The sequence below is a fragment of the Lates calcarifer genome, linkage group LG10 (assembly GCF_001640805.2).
Source record: "Lates calcarifer isolate ASB-BC8 linkage group LG10, TLL_Latcal_v3, whole genome shotgun sequence".
In the NCBI taxonomy this organism is placed as follows: Eukaryota; Metazoa; Chordata; class Actinopteri; family Centropomidae; genus Lates; species Lates calcarifer.
Genome location: NC_066842.1, coordinates 9,502,216 through 9,521,093, shown reverse-complemented (window position 1 = coordinate 9,521,093; position 18,878 = coordinate 9,502,216). Strand labels below are relative to the sequence as shown.

At 40.4% G+C, this 18,878-nt stretch overlaps 1 protein-coding gene across 1 annotated transcript in view; it reads left to right on the top strand.

Annotated features, from left to right (window-relative positions):
• The first annotated feature begins 11,711 nt into the window (after window positions 1-11,711).
• Window positions 11,712-18,878, top strand: part of LOC108876670 (pleckstrin homology domain-containing family A member 5-like) — a 75,891-nt gene continuing 68,724 nt past the window's right edge. The window contains 3 exon segments of the mRNA XM_051073270.1: window positions 11,712-12,323; window positions 12,427-12,503; window positions 13,833-13,890. Of these exon segments, the coding sequence (XP_050929227.1) occupies window positions 12,232-12,323; window positions 12,427-12,503; window positions 13,833-13,890 (227 nt within the window). The 5' untranslated portion in view covers window positions 11,712-12,231.

Below are 18,878 nucleotides of genomic sequence, written 5' to 3'. Positions count from 1 at the left end.
TTTAATCTCTGTGCCTTCCTTCTTGTTAAACTTGGCTTGCCATCCTTGGAGCTCTCAGAATATAATGTGTTGACACCTGAGTGAAAAGGTGTCAAGACACAGACACTTTGCATTTATGCTTTCTGACAGCCTGTCAGGAAGTCCACGACAGGAGAAATCGGAATCAGAAAACAAGACTAGCCTCCTCTGGAAGTGAAGTGTTAGATATGAGTCAGGCAAAATTCACACTGATATAGGAAGTATTCATATTTGACTACAGTGCTGGAGTGGGAGAGGGCAAGACAGCAGCAGTGCAAAAGTAAGATCATCCATATGTATTATGCAGCACAAGCCGGTGACAGGAAACTCAAGGTAACGGTGACTTTGTGTATCAATATGTCCTGTGTTAGGTGTGCATCTGCTTCAAATCTGAAATATAGCTACAGTGACAACAACTAGTGTCAAGAGGCTAATTAGAGGACATCACCTGTGTGTCTGCAACCCTGTTAAATATACTATTGTTTGGGTTAATTCTAATAATAAATCCAGTTAATGCTACTTTTAGATCCAATATAATGTTTTGCATGGATTTCATCTTTCAAGTTACTTTCCATCTCACACTGAATTTGATTGCTTGAAACCATACTGCACTCCCCAGTAAGGTTTCAGTGTATTTACATGATCCTTAAAATCCCCATGTCTGTGTGCTATCAATCAACCAGTAAACAGAATATTCCTGACCATCTGTGCTGTCCCACCCACGGACTGAGTAACTGATCACTGAGAAATGTAATTTCTAATTCAATCCAATTTAAAATTTGGGCGTCTCCTGTCTCTTGGCATAATTATGAAGCAATCTGGACATTATAACTAGATTTCATGTTTTTGAGGTATCAACTCAAACTATTCGTAACCATTGCTCCCTAACGTGGTAAGTTGAAACATTGCCACTGTTTCCTATCACTTTAAGGTGGTGGTGTCTTAGCGTTCCCCACTGATATGCAATCGATTATTCTGGGTCTGTTTGAGTCAAGTGTGAGAGCTGGTGGGCTCCTCAGACCACTGGGACTGAAATGAGCTCTCCCGTCCTGGCGCCACTGTTGTGCACTCATGAGACTCTGCTAATTAATCAGTTGCTTGGCAACATCTGGCAGGGACATGATTTATGGCAAACAGTCTAAACACCTGTTATGCTGAGGCAGAAATGGGTGCAAGTTGAGTCATTGTACAGCACATCAGGCCCTCTCACACTGTGTAAATGTCTGGCAGCAAAATAGAGTTTGACTGGGACATTTACATATTTAGGCCTCCCTTGCTCCGGATTTGAGCAGATGATTGGGTTTCTATTGTAAAATGAACACAATAGCCTCGAGAATGTTTCAACTCAAGTCCTATTTGCATTTTTTCACCAGCATCACTTCATCAGATGCATGGCCATTGTGATTAAATTAAATGCATGCAAAATATTTATGCTAGTACAGCTAAGACAAATAGAGGCTTTGTGGCTTTCTAAATGTTTCCTTCACATCCTCATTAATCCCTCACATCATATTCAAACAACTACAAAGCAGAGATTTCCAGAGGGTACCTCCAATTATTACCAAGCGGTGTCCTGCCCCCCCCCCCCCCCCCAAATCCTCAAGTAGCATGCTCGTGCCTGCAGGGACATGGCAGTCATCCAGGGAATCTTGTTGTCTCACGTTTTTCAGACTCTTACCTTGGCATCTGACTTTCTGTGAAAAATAAACATAGTTTGTGTCCTCCACCTGACTCTTTCCAAACAATGGGCTTTTCACCTGCTATTTTGACATCTGTGTCATCTCAGAGTGATGCAGTGCTGAACCTGTCAGGTGATCCCTCACTTTACTTCTTGTTTCTATATTAAACTTGGTGAGTGTTCACAGTGAATTTAGGGCATTTTATTCTTTTATTTATGTCTAAATTTACATTTCTTTGAATGTGCTTCTCCTTTTCTGTCTCCTTTTACATCTTCGCAGACAGAATAACTTCACTTTGTGAGAGAGGACCTTATGCTTAGAGTGTTGTATGCTGCAGTCTGTCTCAGTGAGCTCAGAGGAACTCATTCATCACAGCTCACTAAATAAATCAGGAATCCATTAATTGCATTTCACAGCAGTCATGATCTGCAAATTAGGAATCAAGGAGCTCATTTTGTGTACACTACTGTAATTGCATGGTAGTCACAAATGCAATTATTCCAATTTTCCTCTGATTCTCTGCCAAGTTTTACTCTTTCTGTCACTTACCCTAACACTCTATCATGTGGGAAGGTGACTTTTAAAAAAAATCTTGACACTGTACAAATAAGAACAGAAACCTGCAGTGAATCAGTTTTAAATGAGTCAGGCCAGTTTTGATGTTACTTTTAATCTTTTCCTGTAAAAGAAAATACAACAACAACAAACTGCTTGAAGTTCACAAGGCGGATAGAAGTAGTGAAGAATAACTTTTTCATTTTATTGGAGCAGTACTCTTTAACTAGCTACTGAAAACAGTTCATTTTCTGTTTTTTCTAACCTTCAGAGGCAGACTATAGTCGATATTACACCTCATGACTCTAGGAGGGAAACTTTGCAGATATCAAACTTGTCAAGTCAAAGTGTTAAAGTGACGTTATTCTGAATCAGTCAACAACTGGACAGTTGTGTGGACATTTCCCCCACTGTGGGGAAAATTGTTGCTCTGGATCAACAGGATGCTAGAAATCAAGCACAGGAATGAAGATTTGTGGGTGTGAGAGGGTGATGAAATTGGCATGGCATGTACAGAGATGTTGATGTTTTATAAAAGGCTGTCCAACACTTGATAAGCCGAGGTAGTATCATCCTCTGGAAGTCTGCCGCTGTCTAAGCTTTAGAAGTAGTGACAATGGATTTCATTCTTCATGAAGTTGCCTCAGATCTTAGTCGTGATTAAGATTTGTCATCATGAAGAAGCCATTAGCACCTGGTGACAGGATTGTCTATGGAGAAAGTCCTTTATGTGCAATAATTCAAGTCAGACAGTGAATTTTATTTCTTGAGAAGCTCTGGTTCAAAAGCTCTGGTCACTTTCCTTAGCCACATTATTTGATAGCTATTATATGTCTACCTCTGAAACCAATGGTGATGTCTTCATTGTGTCTTTAGTCATTTAAATCATAAAGTGCTGCAGCCTTCCCCTGAACTTCACTGTCTGTGGCATTTGTGTGCAGTTATTAAGGATTAGACAGGGAAATAAAAGGATGGCCTCAGTCTGAGGAATTATGATTTGATGCATATGTAAATGTGAAGTAGGGGAAGGGACAGGTGAAGTATTGGTGAATGTTTAACATTCACAGCTCAAAAGCTCATTCAGAGAGTTTTCTGTGGTACAGTTCTTTCTATGCGTGGTAAAGTGTCCTGTCATCAGTGAGCTCTTTGATCTGTGGCTACAGAGTTCACACATTTGCATGTTTCTGTGTGCACATGCAACTACTGCTGCTTTATAGTCACTTGTAAGTATATTATTCTGCCACCATAACTGTTCCTCTACCTACAGTATCTCAGCCTGTGTGACAGAAACTCCTTATTTCAGCCTATGTGTGATATTCCACAAGGCTTTGAAAAGGATATTGTCACCGTTATCATATAGCAGTCCCCCCACACACCCACCCACCAACCCATCTATCCATCCATCCATGTGATTGTCAGTTTAGAGGGTTTGCTTGTACTTTATTTATTTTACCTTTCTGCTGAGCACAGCAACTGCAGTGAATTTGAGCCATCCAGCCGACAAAGCACTGATTAATTGTCTGCCTGCAACAAGAGAGGAGTGAGAGCAGCAGAGGGAGGAGGTTTAGAGATGGGCGGTAAAGAGGATAGCAAGGGGATAACCGTCCGTGCAAGCTTTGACAAGTCCAGCCTGAAAAAGGAGATAGTCCTCTGGCTCAATCATTGTGTGTTTCCTGCTGTGGATGTATACATTTCTAGTTTGCAAACCCAAATCTGTGCATACCTTTTCTTGGTTGTGTCTGTCTTTTTGTCAGTCACTGTGTGCCTATGACTTTCTCTAAACCACAGGTATGTGAGCTTTTTTTGCTTGTGTACATATAATGCGGTGTCTTTGTTGCACAGCACAGCACTTACTCTGCTGACATCCCTCCCTCGTTCTCCTCTCCCTTCAGGAGGTCAGATGTGTGACATCTCATCAGCCAAGCTGTATTTGAGATAAGTGAGGAATCAATACTTATTGATTAGGGAAGCTGCCACAAGAAACTCTTCCCTTTCCTTGCCTGCTTTGCCTTAGCATCCCTTGTATAGAAAGCAGATGGTCCTGCTTACCCGGTGGTACTCCACACACGGGATGTGTTTAGTGGCCCAGACACAACCTCTCTGCAGGACTCAGCTGTGTCTGACTGCCTCTCCAACGGACTGACAAATTTAGATTCTTATGCAAACACACACATACTGTGGCACACTAGCATGGAAAGAGATGTCAAGGAAATGCAATTTAATCATGAATCAGAATACTTGATAAAAATGCTGTTGTCTACTTTTTCTGTTTTCCCTATATAAAAAAGATTTTTCATTACAGTGAGTGAGTGTAAACCATTCTTTACATTTCTGTGTGCTGTGCAGTAAATGCCTGAGTGTTCTACCTTTATGCTTACTGGACCTCAACAAGGGAGGAAATGAGCGCAGATTTCCCACAACCCATCACTCCCACTCATCGATTCAGAGCCAAATTTACGGCTCCAGCCTTTTACTGTTGCTGACACTGGTCATCTTGCCACATGGCTCAACTATATATATTTATCTTTGTGTGTTTGGTGTTATTTGGAGCTCTATATTTAATACTCCAAAGGACACTGAACTCACTACACCTGAACAGGTGTGGAGTAGGAGGTACAAGCCAAAAGCTATGGCACTGACTCAGCACAACCTGCAATGAGCAATCTGCTACATAAGCGTAATAAAGAAACCAATAGATATCTTGTGCACCAGGAAAAAGAGACACTCACATAAAAAAGTGCAGTCTGACATGAGGCCTAGACAGAAGAAACTGAACTGAACAGGACACATACCAGGAATACTGTGCCATAGGATTTTTTTTCCATTTGAAACAACCCTTGGGCTGTTTGAGTAGAGCTGCGTCCTCCTTGTGGTTCACACATCATACTATTTCAAATTCTTAGATTTGCCATCCAAACCTGTTGTCTGTGTTTATTTTTATATTTCCGTATATTAACACATTGTGTGGGAGTTTCACTAGTGACTTGTGATGCAGAATGACTGAAAGTCCCTGTTTTGCTTGGGTCGTTTTATTAACATGCTGTAAACTGCCAGCCTTATGAGGTCTCTAAGGACAGATCATTTGCGGTATAACATTAAATGCTTGTGCAGCTTGTCAACATAACATGACGGGTTGTATAAAGCTGTGTGGCTTCTAACTGCATACTTCATCAATCACAGCCAGTTCCATCCTTTTAGGAAGTTACAACAGAATGTGGTGTCATTATACTGTATAAACAAATAAATAAGGCAGAGCACCCACTCAGAACTCTCTCTAATTCAGTAGATAGCTCATTTACGCAGCGCCGAAGGATGTGGGTTGGGTTGTTAACACAAAAAATAATAAAAAATAAAAAACAAGAACTTCTGTGACGGATAGGGTCTTCATTAGAAGATGTAACTCACTCATTTTCTTTCTGAATAGACTATGTACACACTCCACTGAAGAGCATGATTAAGCACACAGGCACATTCAGAAAACTCAACACTCAGGAGCTATTTATACAGGCGTACAGAGTGACTTATTTTCTGTGGGAATCTGGGATTTCACAACAACTTCCTGTGTCTGAGTTGTTGGGACTTTCTTTCCCCATTTCCAGTGAAGAAATTCCCCCAAAAGGCAACAGTTCACAACTAAACAACTTTTCATGTAATACAAATAAGGACCTGACTGAAGCAGTAATGTTACTTTGATCATGAAAATGGTTGTGCAGATATTGCAGCTTTTGCGTGACCTTGAATTTTAAAAACTCCAGGCTCAAAATAGCCTCAAGCGGAGCAGATGTTCATACATAAATATGTGTGCTATGATGTCAAAGACTAGGTCATATGTTTCCTTCCTTTTCTGGAATATCTAATTTAGACTTTTTTTTTTTTACATAATTAATTACTTTGGAGGTTACTCCAACTCAGCTGAATAGGGGATATATACTGCATTTTGTTTACATTTTCTTTAAAGGCCACCAGTTGACAGAGGAGTTTGGGTTATGTTAAGCACAAATCGCTTTGTTTTTGCTGATTCAGCATGATAAAAAACCTTTTGTGTACAAGGCATTTGTTCCTTCTTTACTGGGTAAGAAACACATTAAAATTTAATCTATTCCTTTCATTCATTCGGAAATATTAATATACTAGCTCTGTATCAGTTCTCCTTGAGTAAGACAGTAGGTTCTGAACAGAATGGGACTAATAATCAGAGCTGACTTTATTGTCCCAAACTCCAGAATCATTTGGGAATATCAGTGTTTTCCTTGAGGATCAAGGAAGAATAATTCCTGGACTGGAGCCGTTCTCACTGTCGCTCACATGACCCTCAATGCCCTGAGAGGATGCTTATGACCTGTTTGTCACACTGCTCGCCTTTCCCATCAGACACAGGATATGTGTGTCAACTGGTGAGGACTGCATGCTGAGACGTCCTGAATATTGCAAAGCCAAACAGATGTTGTGGTTGCACTGTTATACAGTACATGTCATCAGCCTCTGTGTAAAACAAGATTTAAAAAAGGTTTCTGTTCATATTGAATGTATGTAGTGATGGTTAGTTTCATATCCACATCTTAATTAAGAGTGTACATCACCTTAGACATTTAAGATGTCTACAATTGAATGTGGCCTCATCCATTCCCACAGAGCTAGATAATCGTGCCTTTACATTACATTACACTGTCACTTGGCCTGAAGTAGCTCTCTGAGAACTGATCTATAATCTGCTACTTAGGCATAAATATACTGCAGGGTGAAGGCACAGGCTTGCACTCATGAAGATGAAACCAGGAGGTACTCTGCGTCAGGATTTGTGATGTCAGCACATGTGACGAGCTTTAATGAGCAGTGTATATTGGGGAATCACACCCATGTCAGGTTATTTATGCATTACACCAAAGTGGAGCTTCAGACCCTGATTAACGTTAAGTAGTCCTTCATCTTAATTAATAATCTACACCATTACTTAAAAACTGCGGCGGGATCTTTTGAGTAATGATGCCAGCTGCAATCAATAGAGAACCCACTCATGTTACATGTAGATGATTTAAAGTCCTGTGCATTTACAGTAGCCATTTGTAGTGCTTATTAAGTACAGATAGGAAATAACAAGGCAGTTTATGATACACAGAGAGCTGGAGGGACTGAGGCATGTTAATTTCATTATGTATACACAAAGGTCCTTGTCTAAACCAATAATGCCTAAAGACAACGTGTATGTAAGATTATGAATATTGCATTAGTTTAGATATTTAACAGTCTCATTAATCTTGAGAGGCCATTTCATGCAGATTCTTCATTCCCGTCTGGTGCTGCTGTTGGTCTTACAGTATGACTGGGACTCCTAACCTCAGCCTGGGGCCCTGTTGAAAGCAGTACACTGAACACGTCCAGATTTGTTTTTACTTCACATTGCAAAATAAAACCCAGTAGGTGTAGGGAAAATATCTTTGCTTGATTTTTTTTTTCTGCCACAGCAGAGATGCAATGCATTTCCTCTCACAGTCACTACAGTTACAACTGAGTTAGGGCCACTTATAGCGCCCTCTAATTACAAAATAGAGAACCCACTCATTCAGTCTTAATGACACATATCACTAGTGGAAATCTCATAAAACTTGGAAAGAAAAACATTTGGACTGCACCCAGAGAGGCTTTGGATCCAGTGAGGTCATCACTGTGGTGAACAGAGAGCCATTTGTGGGTTGGGTTTCTTTCAGGCTGTGACTAACAGTGATTCAGGGGAGCGTGTTTAATGATTCAGAGGTGAGTTGTGAGAACTACAACTCCTTTCTGGGTCTTTTTTCCGCAAACTTTCAAAGCCTAGTGACCCATATTCCTATTATCTGTATTGCTAGTAATGCATACTTCTGCAGCTACAACTGAATGAAGTGCTATACCATTTTTCTAATGTTGCCTGTTACCCTCACTGCTGACTTGACTGGCTGTAATAGCTGTACTGGTTTGTGGGTTGTGCATGCCAGTCAAATGATACTGTGTGTTGAAATCAGAGAGGCACAGATGACATCATATTCACATCATTGAGCAATGTGTGAGGGATGGGATAAACATGCAATTCCATAGGAAGTTATTGTGCCTTGTAAGTAGATTCTGTTGCAGTTACACTGCACTGTACATGTGGACTAAATATTATCCTGCCTGAGGCTATAGCACTGTTATTTTTATTGAATCACACAACAACTAATTTTCCCTCAGTATGTGGCAATATAATAAAATTCCAACATTTACAATCCACTCATTTCAAAGCGCAGGCTGAAAGATGGCTCTATCTGCACGGGCTTTTGATGCCAGCAGATGAGAGATCTGCACAGATGCCGAGTGGCTCCAGTCTAAAGAGGAGAGTTCTCCCTCTTACCTAGCACAGACAGGCACGGGGCTACTGCTGAGCTGGCACCAGAACAAAGCCCTCCAACAGCTGTTTGATAATGTGCAACCATTAATTACATTCTGATGCCTCAAGTCTGGCCTGTGTCACTGAACAGAGAACCCTTGCCTTGCTGAACGTGGAGCAATTATGTAAGAATGCATTGAACAATGTTAACCAGACACAACACTGTGTGTGCTTTGTTATGACTCTCCCTTGAACTTTTACATATTCAGACCCTGGGTCCCCTTTAGGACATGAATTAATATTTTGTGAGCTGAATTGAGTCTTTGAGTAGCTGATTGCATTGTCTTATTCTGCTAATCTTGTTTCTTTTATTTTCAGTGTATAGCAAGGAAGTAGCCCTGTATTCACAAGAAAAAGAGGACATTAAAAGATTTCAGTTTCTTCAAAAGACTCTGCTGAATCAATTTCGTATTTGCATAACATTATGAACATTGCCTCAGTTAAGTGTAGTGTGACATTTTGTGGTTCCCAGAGAAATCAGTTCTTGACAAAATGAATAAACAACTAGAACAAATCTGCAGGGGTCAAGGACTTAATGGCTCCAGATCAGTTTGGCCTCTTCTCCATTTATTTCCATTTTCTATTACTCAACTAGATGCTGTTGAGAAAGCTCTATACACAGCACCCAAAGACAAACATACTTTGTCAGTCTCATTTAGGCTCCCACTTCAACTAAATGATATTAGTTTGCTTGAGTGCTCATGATATGCTATAGTACAGTGAAGCATATATCATTCACCCTGGCGTCTGTGGGCTGCAGTTGACAAATGTCTGGTCCAGCTAAAAGAAGAATTCCTGTGAACTGACCCACTGTGCTGGACTCTCTGTTATGTCAATACTGTCAGACCTTGGAAATAAAAGTCTATGCAATCTCCATGCATATTGACTAGGGCAGCTGTGAAGTTCTCAATAAATCCTGTAACTCAGGGTCCTGTGAAAATGTCAATTCCAGGGAAACTGGATTCAAATGTGTTTCTCTGCTTTCTCTAGAAAAATGTTTTATAGTAGACTGTGGAATACTTTTGACTAATATGCCTATTAATCCAAGGCTTGTGTGTCAGATATCGGGTTAGCCTATAATTTTAAGAGTCAAAGGGAAATAGTGCTTGTATGTTTCTTTCCCTCTTTCTTTTTTTCTTTTCTGAATGCCTCGAATTGTAAGAAAGAGGCCTGTGTTTTCTGTTAGAAAAATGAGAAGCACAGACCCTAATCGTTCTTTTTCAAGGATATTCTGAAAGGGATTAAGTAGTAATGGATTATTAAAAAACTATCTACAGATTCAATTAGAGGGGTAAGGGGTGGATTGTATTTAGCCCTGCATTATGAAACAGAGCCTCTGTACCCCATCTCAAATCAATATGAGGTCAATCAAAAAAGCACATGAAGCTCAGCATTGCTTAATATTGTTATGTTGTTTCTTGTCACAGACCATTGTCTTAACTACCTGGGGAGAAACAAGCAGCTCTTTTGTACCCACTTTACCAGAAAGTTGTGTTATTCTGTCCCAGGTAAGTAGAATACAAAGGACTCAGTGTTTGACATCTGACCAGGTGAGGCATCACTGCCTGCTTCCCCTTCCTTTAGACTGATTCTCCAAAGTGAATGACCTGGCAGTTGGCAGATACATCCACTTCCCACCACCACCACTGCCCCCCTCAAAAACAGTGGCCTACCATGTGTCCAGGACACAATGCAACACAATGCCAACAAACAGGCCAGGCACAGGGGTGTTGGATGACTAGTCTTTGTATGGTGTGAAAGGCTGATGCTGCAGTCTCGCAGCACAATGACAAAAGGCGGAGACCAAGAAAAGACCTAAAGGTAGAGTTAAAAGCGTGGGTGCGCTAGTACACTGTGTGGTTGTCTGCCTGTATGTGCCTCCATGCAAGGCTGGATTACTAAATCAACAAAGAGCATAACTGGGTCCCAGAGCTCTAGGGGACCACAAAAGCTCCAGGCCTACAGCGTGTCATCTGGTAATTTAATTGATAATTTGTTTTGGGATATGTTTTGCAAAAGCATAACAATATCGGACATGATACAGGCCTACAGGTAGTGGCTGCTGTTACCTAACCAAGAGGCACTGTCTTGAAGAGGGCCCCTGACTCAAAATCTAGTTGACAAAGGAGAAGGGAAATGAGGGGAGAAAGAGGGGAGGGATGTCACGCAACTAGGTTTTGGCCAAACTTGAATTGGGGACATCACTGTTACATGATCATGCCATGGCTGGATTAAGGGATGGGTTGTGCAGGATCAGAACTAGTTCATAAGGCATGTTGCCCGACCACAAAAGTAGGCATTAAGGGTATTTACAATTGTTCTGAATAACCAGGCTGAAAGGCAGGATTTAAAGACAGTTCTAATAGGTGCAGTATCATTTAAAAATGGGGACAAAGGTTGGAGGACTTTTTTAGACAATCTCTCCTACAAGACATGTTGCACTTGGCTGTTCGTATGAAAAGTGACAGAAACAGTTGTGTCAAGAATGACAAAAGAGAGCTAGAGAAAGTAGTTCAAACCCTGACTCATTTGTCTGGAGTGATTAAGGTCAAAATTTGCAGTTAAGGTTGAACATTGCAGGCAAAATTTGACCTCATTTAATGTCAAAATTTGCAATTAATCAAACTACCATAATCAGCTGACATACAGGGAAACCTGGGCTTTTGAGGAGCCTGTGTACTGAGGCTCTAGATCATTTGTCTGCTTTGTCCAGTGGGTAGTCCAGCCTTGCATGCATCATAGACGTTTCATGGAAGCCATTGTTATATATCATAGCAGGAAAAGCACACATCTATAAAATAAAAGTATGGCTGAATTCAATGTAGCTTCTTTGGTTACAGGGTCCTGATGTTGTGCTCACTATCTTGCTCTTACACTGGCTTAAGATGGCTTTATACTCTGCTTGATGTGTATTTAAACAATATCACATCTCCCCTCTCTTTGTTTTCACTCTGCCTTCAAATGTGCCTGCTTGGAGCAACCTACACTTTTGATTTCCAGTGTGGTCTGATAGCACTTTCTGACAGATCATAAATCAAGTTTGGGACACTTGAATAGAAAGGAGCCATTGTTAATTTTTTAAGTAACACCTGTGCTTTTGCTACAATGACAAATCAAAATATCTAAAGAAGAGGGCTTAAAGGGGCCCAGTGGATCAATTTTGCCCCCAGGGCTCCTTGCAGGTTAATCCGGCCCTGCCCCCATGGTTGTACACACTAATGAGAGGTGTCTTTCCTCAGAAGAATAGGCTGTACATCCACAACCATGCTAAAGCAAACAATAGCATAACCAGACTAAAACAACGAGCATCCACAACAGACAACAAAGCCACGCAGCCATCCAAACAAGAAAAACAAGTTAGTTGGATAGTGTTTTACCATTTTTTCTCAAATAAAAATAACAGTTTTGATATGTCTGTACGTCAATCAAATCATCTCCCAGACAAATGAATTGACTGTACCTGCCTAACCCTACCCCCCTGGGCTCCTGCCCTCCTCTCAGTCATCCGCCGTTGCCAAGGTTTCCGTGTACGCGCTGCCTGAGAGAGCGGAGCCGCGCGATTGTCATACAGTACTGCCAGACATGGCGGCGGATCTACAACCCGAGTGGATTTCTTGTCTCCCTTCTTCCTGGAGTTATGGGGTTACTCGGGATGGACGCGTCTTCTTCGTTAAGTAAATATCTCCCTTCGAAGACAACAGCACAAGTCATTTCTGCTCGTTTCTGATTCGAACAAAGTCAGCGTGTAGTAATGAATGCGTTTCCTTCTCTCAACAGCGAAGAAGCCAAGAGTACAACCTGGCTGCATCCAGTAAGTGGCGAGGCGGTAATAACCGGGCACAGAAAAACTCCAGGTAAGGTGTCACTTCACGGCTGTCAAGTTTCTCTGTTGTCTCTAACGTCTCTCGTGTCAGCCGCTATGTGTTGTTGTTGCCCATATGTACCGAAACCGATACTTCCCACACTGTGTGAGCGATAGGCTGTGACATCCATGCTGTGTTTCTCAATGCATGAGTGGGCTTTTGGCGCTCGTGCTGTGAAAAGTGAGCCCTCTCGTGCCCACCTCTGCCCGGCTCGTGAGCCCTCTTCTTTCAGGTTGGTGGGTCAGTGAAGTTGCAGAGTGGCCCCTGGTTGGCGACTTTTGCTGACCACTGACAACTGGCCTGATTTGTGCACTTGATGTTTAGTTAACAGAGCCAGAGCCCGAAAACCGATCCTTAACTCCTCAGGTATAAACAGCAACAGCTGCTGTAGACTGAGGAGCTAGTAAAGGTTAGCTATAAATCTATAGCTTCCTCTAACCCACTACTGCAAAAAAAAGCCCCCAAGCAGTCTTAAACACTATGTGCTACATGGTAAAATTAGCCTCTTTCATTATATTCTGCTTATGATGTTACCACGCGACATACAGTAGCAGGCTCCTCATAACCTTACGTCTCTGCAGAGCATTCCCACGACTGTCATTGAGTAGCCTCTGCATCCCAGCAGGACTGCAGCTATCACAGTTTTCATCATTGATTAATCTGCAGATTATTTTCTCGATTAATCATTTATTTCTAGTCTGCTCTTCTCGATTTCCCAAGCAGTAGCTGACTGACAAGAAATTCATCAGCAACCATTTTGATAATTGTTCCAATAATTCCTCAAGCAAAAATGACAAATATTGCTTAGTTACAGCTTCTCAATTGTAAGTATTTCTTCTTCTTTATTTGTCATTTACATGATAATAAATTGAATAGTTTTGGGTTTTGGATTTTGAAGACCTCACACTGAGCTTTAGAAAAATTGTGATCAGTATCTTGACTATTTTCTGACATTTTATAGATCAAACAATCAACCAGTTGATCAGGAAAATAGCAGACAGATTAATGAATGACTAAGTTAATGGTTAGTTGAATCTACAAGTTGCTTAATGTGTCCAACCAACAGTTAACCCACAGATATTTTTACTACTCTAATACTATTATATCTTATGCTGCTATGTTAAAAAGCAATAAAAACATCTGAGATTGTAAATTGATTTTCAAAATAGCTGCCACTTAATGTTCTTTTGATTAATTAATTGTTTAATTGTCTGATATTTGAAGCTCTGCATCTCAGAGTGTGAATTTAAAACACACTACATCTGTTTGTTCCACCAGTTTGTGTTCACATGTATTTGTCCGCCTCTTGTCCTTTCACAGACCTACCCACTGGTTGGGAAGAAGGATATACTTTTGAGGGAGCACGGTGCTTTATCAAGTGAGTGAAACACCCTCCCTCCACAAGACACACACACCCATCGTAACCTCAGAGCCTGCATACAATGTCTAATTATGCAATATGAATTCAAAGCTTTTTACCTTGCATGTCACCATGATGCCTTAATTACAAGCAGGAATTTCTAACATTTTATTCGCCTCAAATGGATGAAAAGCTCAATCAGATGCCAGCTTCCCCCCAAATACATACTGCGTAGTAGAAGAAAATGTTGCATGGCTGTAAATTTGGAACCTTTACTCCCTATTTCTGTATTGTGGAGGCCTGTTGCAAAAGTTAATGATTACACAGGAACATTGTGCAAGTACTAGACAGACGTGGGCAAAGTGTGGTTGCTGTCTTCTTGTGAGCTGTTTTTATTTATTCAGTCTTACCCCGCTTAAAGCCGAGCCTACTTGGGGAGTTGAGCCAAAGTATATTGTGTTCTCTTTTTCTGACAGTTATCCTCACTGTTTGGCTTTATATGGTCTGCTCACAGTTTAAAATGACACTTGTAATTAAGCAGAGGCTGGAATCTATTTCTGAGGTACATGCCAACGTACGATATTACAGGAATTTGAAAACACTTCTTATTTAAAGTCTCCTTCCATTGATTTTGTTTGAACATCATATCCCCAGTATGCTCATTTGTTGCGGCTGTGTGGGCAGGGGAAAATGTGATCCTCCATGTCCACTAAAAGACTTTGGTTTGTTCAGTTTGTGCCCCTCTGTGTTTGAAGACAGGATCTACATGAATTACATTAGTAGTTGGCTATGTTACATAGTCTTTGAACTGCAGTATATTTCACATTTTCCTCTCTCTCCTCCTTGGCAGCCTGATGCATGCGACTAATCAAAAGAGATCACAAGCGCTGTCATTCACTCAGCACTGATTCATCATCTGTCCTCAGAATATTTTAAATCCAAGGATATGAGTTGAAATATTTTGTTATGTTGCATGTATTAATGAAATACTCCCCTCACATGGCAAGTATAGATATTTTACAGATGAATTTCTCAAGAATGACTCTGTACAATTTAAGTCATTGCAGTACACAGGCTACGAATTTAGGATATTATGTCTTATTATACTCACTGAATTCCCTCTCCTTTTTTGACTTCCTCATGAATTTGAGGAGCTTCGTGTGGCAGGTTGCCAGACAGTCCAACTGAAAGGCAGTAATTTTATATTCCGGTATTTTATCACAACCTCTCGGTGCAAGACAGACTTGCGGATGACAGTCATTAGTTGATCTCTGTGATTCTGGCACAGTCCAATGACATGGCGATGCTCTGTGTAAAACAAGTTAGAAACTAATCATGTTGTCTCCTACAAAGAGAGGAGACTGCAGTGAAAAGTGTATGTGAAAAACCATTAGTTTGGTAAAGTTTAAGACAAGTTTAAAACAGTATTGAAGAAGTCATGTAAATTCAGCTGTGTCCTTAGAAGCTGTGGCTTAATTAATGACTTTGTTTTAGTGTAAACCTGGTTGCTCTGTCTGCTACAGATTCAAGATCACTGTGCTATATGTAAGATACAAGATAAACCTGAAGATTTAAGTTTAACTGAAGACTGAGAGTGTACACTGTACAGCACTAAGGAGACATACATGTCTATACAGTTGACATCATTTTTTTTTTCCCCAAACATTACCCTTTACCATTAATTATTAGTATACTATCTAATATAATCTATTTATTATTTACTAACTCAGCTGACACTTACACTTGAACCTATAATATAATATTGTGTAAATAATATTGTGTGATATTTACATTTAAAATCTGCCTCAGTCATCTTCATAGTAATGGAGAAGCTCATTGATTATCTAACAAATGGAACGGGACAAAATCACATCACATCACTGCTCAGCAAAGACGACCTGTGGTTTTACTTGTTTGTCTGCTAAGAGGCTGGTGAGCAGCATGCAAATCTTTTAGTCACCTGTAATTACAATTAACAGTCACAATAAACAAAACAGTACCCAAAAGCACATGTTCAACCTGTTTAACTGAGCCTGTTCTAAGCTGCAACTAAGCAAGTTAGAAAAACAGAACCATCATATCTTCTTGTTTGGACCTGTAATAGCAGTTTATGCAGTACAAGATTACCTCCCCCTCTCCCCCATTATGTTGTCTCTCAGTCCTCCCTCACCTGTCTTTTCCTCTCTTTTTTCATCTCTCTTCCTTAGTGGAACATGCCACTTACCCATAATATCTGTTGTATATTCTTGAATACTGCATAAAAAGAACCAACTTTGAGCTAAACTGTGAGCTCCAAATCTTAAATATAAATTAATTAATTTTTTTTACATGTAGTTTCTTTCGTGTGCCTACAGAAAATACTACTATGGCATAGTGCTGATTACGTAGACAACACAGGTTTAATTTCAATGAAAGTTGATACAGAATTTGTGGATGACACATAGATAATAAGCCTAAATATGACCAACGCTGCCAAAGGCAGCCTTCTGTGGACTGTTTTAGTAAGACACATTTTCCCAGCCTGTTTACTGCGACTGGTCCAGGAGGTTTCACTTTGTTGTTTTACTTAGCAGGAGCATTTAGAATTCTACTTATGTGGTCTCACAACTGTGGGTGTCATAAAGCTGGCTGTATCCGCTGATAAACAAGTAGGGTCAATCCAAGGCACAAGATCAATTTGTCAGTCTGTAGTGATATCTCTTAGACATACTTAAGCTTTGAGTAATTGGGCTTTGTAAAACCATGTGTGCTAATTTTGGTGTGACTCATTGTGTTGACATAGAGATTTGTTGACAGGTTTATGTGAAAACTGTCTTGGACAGTGCTTGGAATATTTTGAGGCTTTATGTGAGGCTGCCAATAAATGCCACTGAAAACTGTCCAAAACCATTAGGCTGATGACAGCTGGATAAGTCTTTGTCTTATGCTTTACAGTAGGTTATCATTACTTTATCATCAGTTCGGTATTGTTAAGTATTGCAAGTTTAGGGTTACATTTCTATATTTCTAATGTTCACAAACAAACCTAACTAAAAACACCCTTCGCCTGTTTTGAGACTTATGAAATAGTCACTGGATCATTGATTCATTTCTGTGACTCAAGTCTTTTTTGAGCCTGTGAAAGGATCTGGCCCGTTCACATGCTGGCTGTGTGGCATTGCTGTTACCATCGGGTTACACAGTGTGAGCATCAGTGAGCAGATTGTGCTGACGTAGACTGTCCTCTGATGGTATGTGTTGGAGAGAATGGAGTGCAGGTTGTTGGTGTCATACTGTGGACAAGAGGCATGGGCCGTCACATGATTTGATTATTTTATGGTAGTGTGAGTTTTGAATGAGTGATGGTCAGCACAGATGCTAATTGAATCAGTCATGGTTTACTGCTCTCCTCTGACTGAGCAGTCTCTTCTGAGTTTCTGGCTTGTTTGCAGGTGGCTCAATGCCAATGCAGCTTTTTATTTTGTGGAACTACTGTATGTGTCAACCGGCCAGTACTTGCTTCCCCACTTAAAAAGAGTGAGATCACGAGGAGGTGTAAATCTGCAAATTTTTATCTTGTTAATTTAATCCACAGGCAGACATGTATAACTAAAGTTGTGACTGTTTGTTTCCAAGTTAAACAGAACTGCAAGCAGTAAAAAAATCTGTCCACATTTTGTTAAGATGCCATAGTTAAAAACTTAAGTTTCAATGCTGCCTCTGTTCAATTTTACCCTTATTTCTATTTTCAAATGTGCTTTTTTGCTTTTTACACATCACATACACACACATGCTCTGCATTTTGTCTTTCCATTTGCTGATTGACAAGTGAGGAGCAGGTCAATAGAGCCTACCCATTAGGCCTAATACATTAAACTTTTTATGCCAGCGGTTTCCTGCCCTGGTCTCAACTGCTGAACTAGGCGAAAAATCAGAGAACGCTGAGCAGCATCCAGCTATTTTGCTGCTTTGGTTCTCCAAAAGCTCAAACAATAATCCACACATCAGAATAACAGAACACTTTTGACCTTAGATTAACCAGTTTGTTGATCTGTACCCTGGATTGAGAGCCAGGAGCTGGTGGATTTATCTCTTATTGAACTGCACATCTGTAAAAGGATCCAGTGTAAGATTATCTGATGCTGATGATAGTATGCAGTTTTTTAAGAGCACATGTAAAATACTGCTGCTAAAATGCTGCATAGGCTCTGTGCAGCCTTCTGTGTGGAGAGTCAAGCCACTGGATGTTTTATTTCCATAACACTTTCCCTAGTAAATTCTACAGCCACCCAGAGTACATGGCTGTTCAGGGTTTTTCATTGTGTGACATAAACAGTGTTTTGATGAGACTTTGCCATCTGGCAGATTTGTGTTTTCCATTTTATCTCTGTAGCACATAATCCTACTTTTTAACTTAAGCCTCATTCTGAACAAGATGGGGGGGACATGATTTGGGCAATTTAACCAGCGGTTTGTCAACGTGTTTGTCTGTCACCGTCTGTTAATGAGGATTTTTGTGAAGTCCTGTCAGAAGTCTGTATTAGGATAAACTGTGTGAAGTTAGTTTAACTAGTGCAAAAAGCTTAACATTATAGTCAGAGAGTGATGACCCTAGTTATGAGTTGGATGCAGGAAGTGTTTCCAGCAATTATGTTTATGAATAGACAGGTGCAGATCTCCTGCCAGTTCCCCCTCTCTTTGTTCTCTATTCTTATCTCATTAATTCTATCTGGGAAAGGAGGGAAAAGCCTAACTGCTGGAATCAGGGCTAATTGCTGTAGGTTACACAATGAGATGGCTGACATCTTGTTTTGAAGGCTAACGAGTGGGTAATAAGTACAATAGGAGACTCAAACAGCTGACCCTCACAGTGCTATAGGACAAAAAGTCTAGCTTGATTGCCATCCAGTTATTAATGTTTCATTTGATAATATTTTGTGAGTGTCCTTTGAGGGTAATTTTCTGCTTCCAAGTGCTCATCAGTATAAAGTGCAACATAAAATATAAATATTGTACTAGTCTGCTCT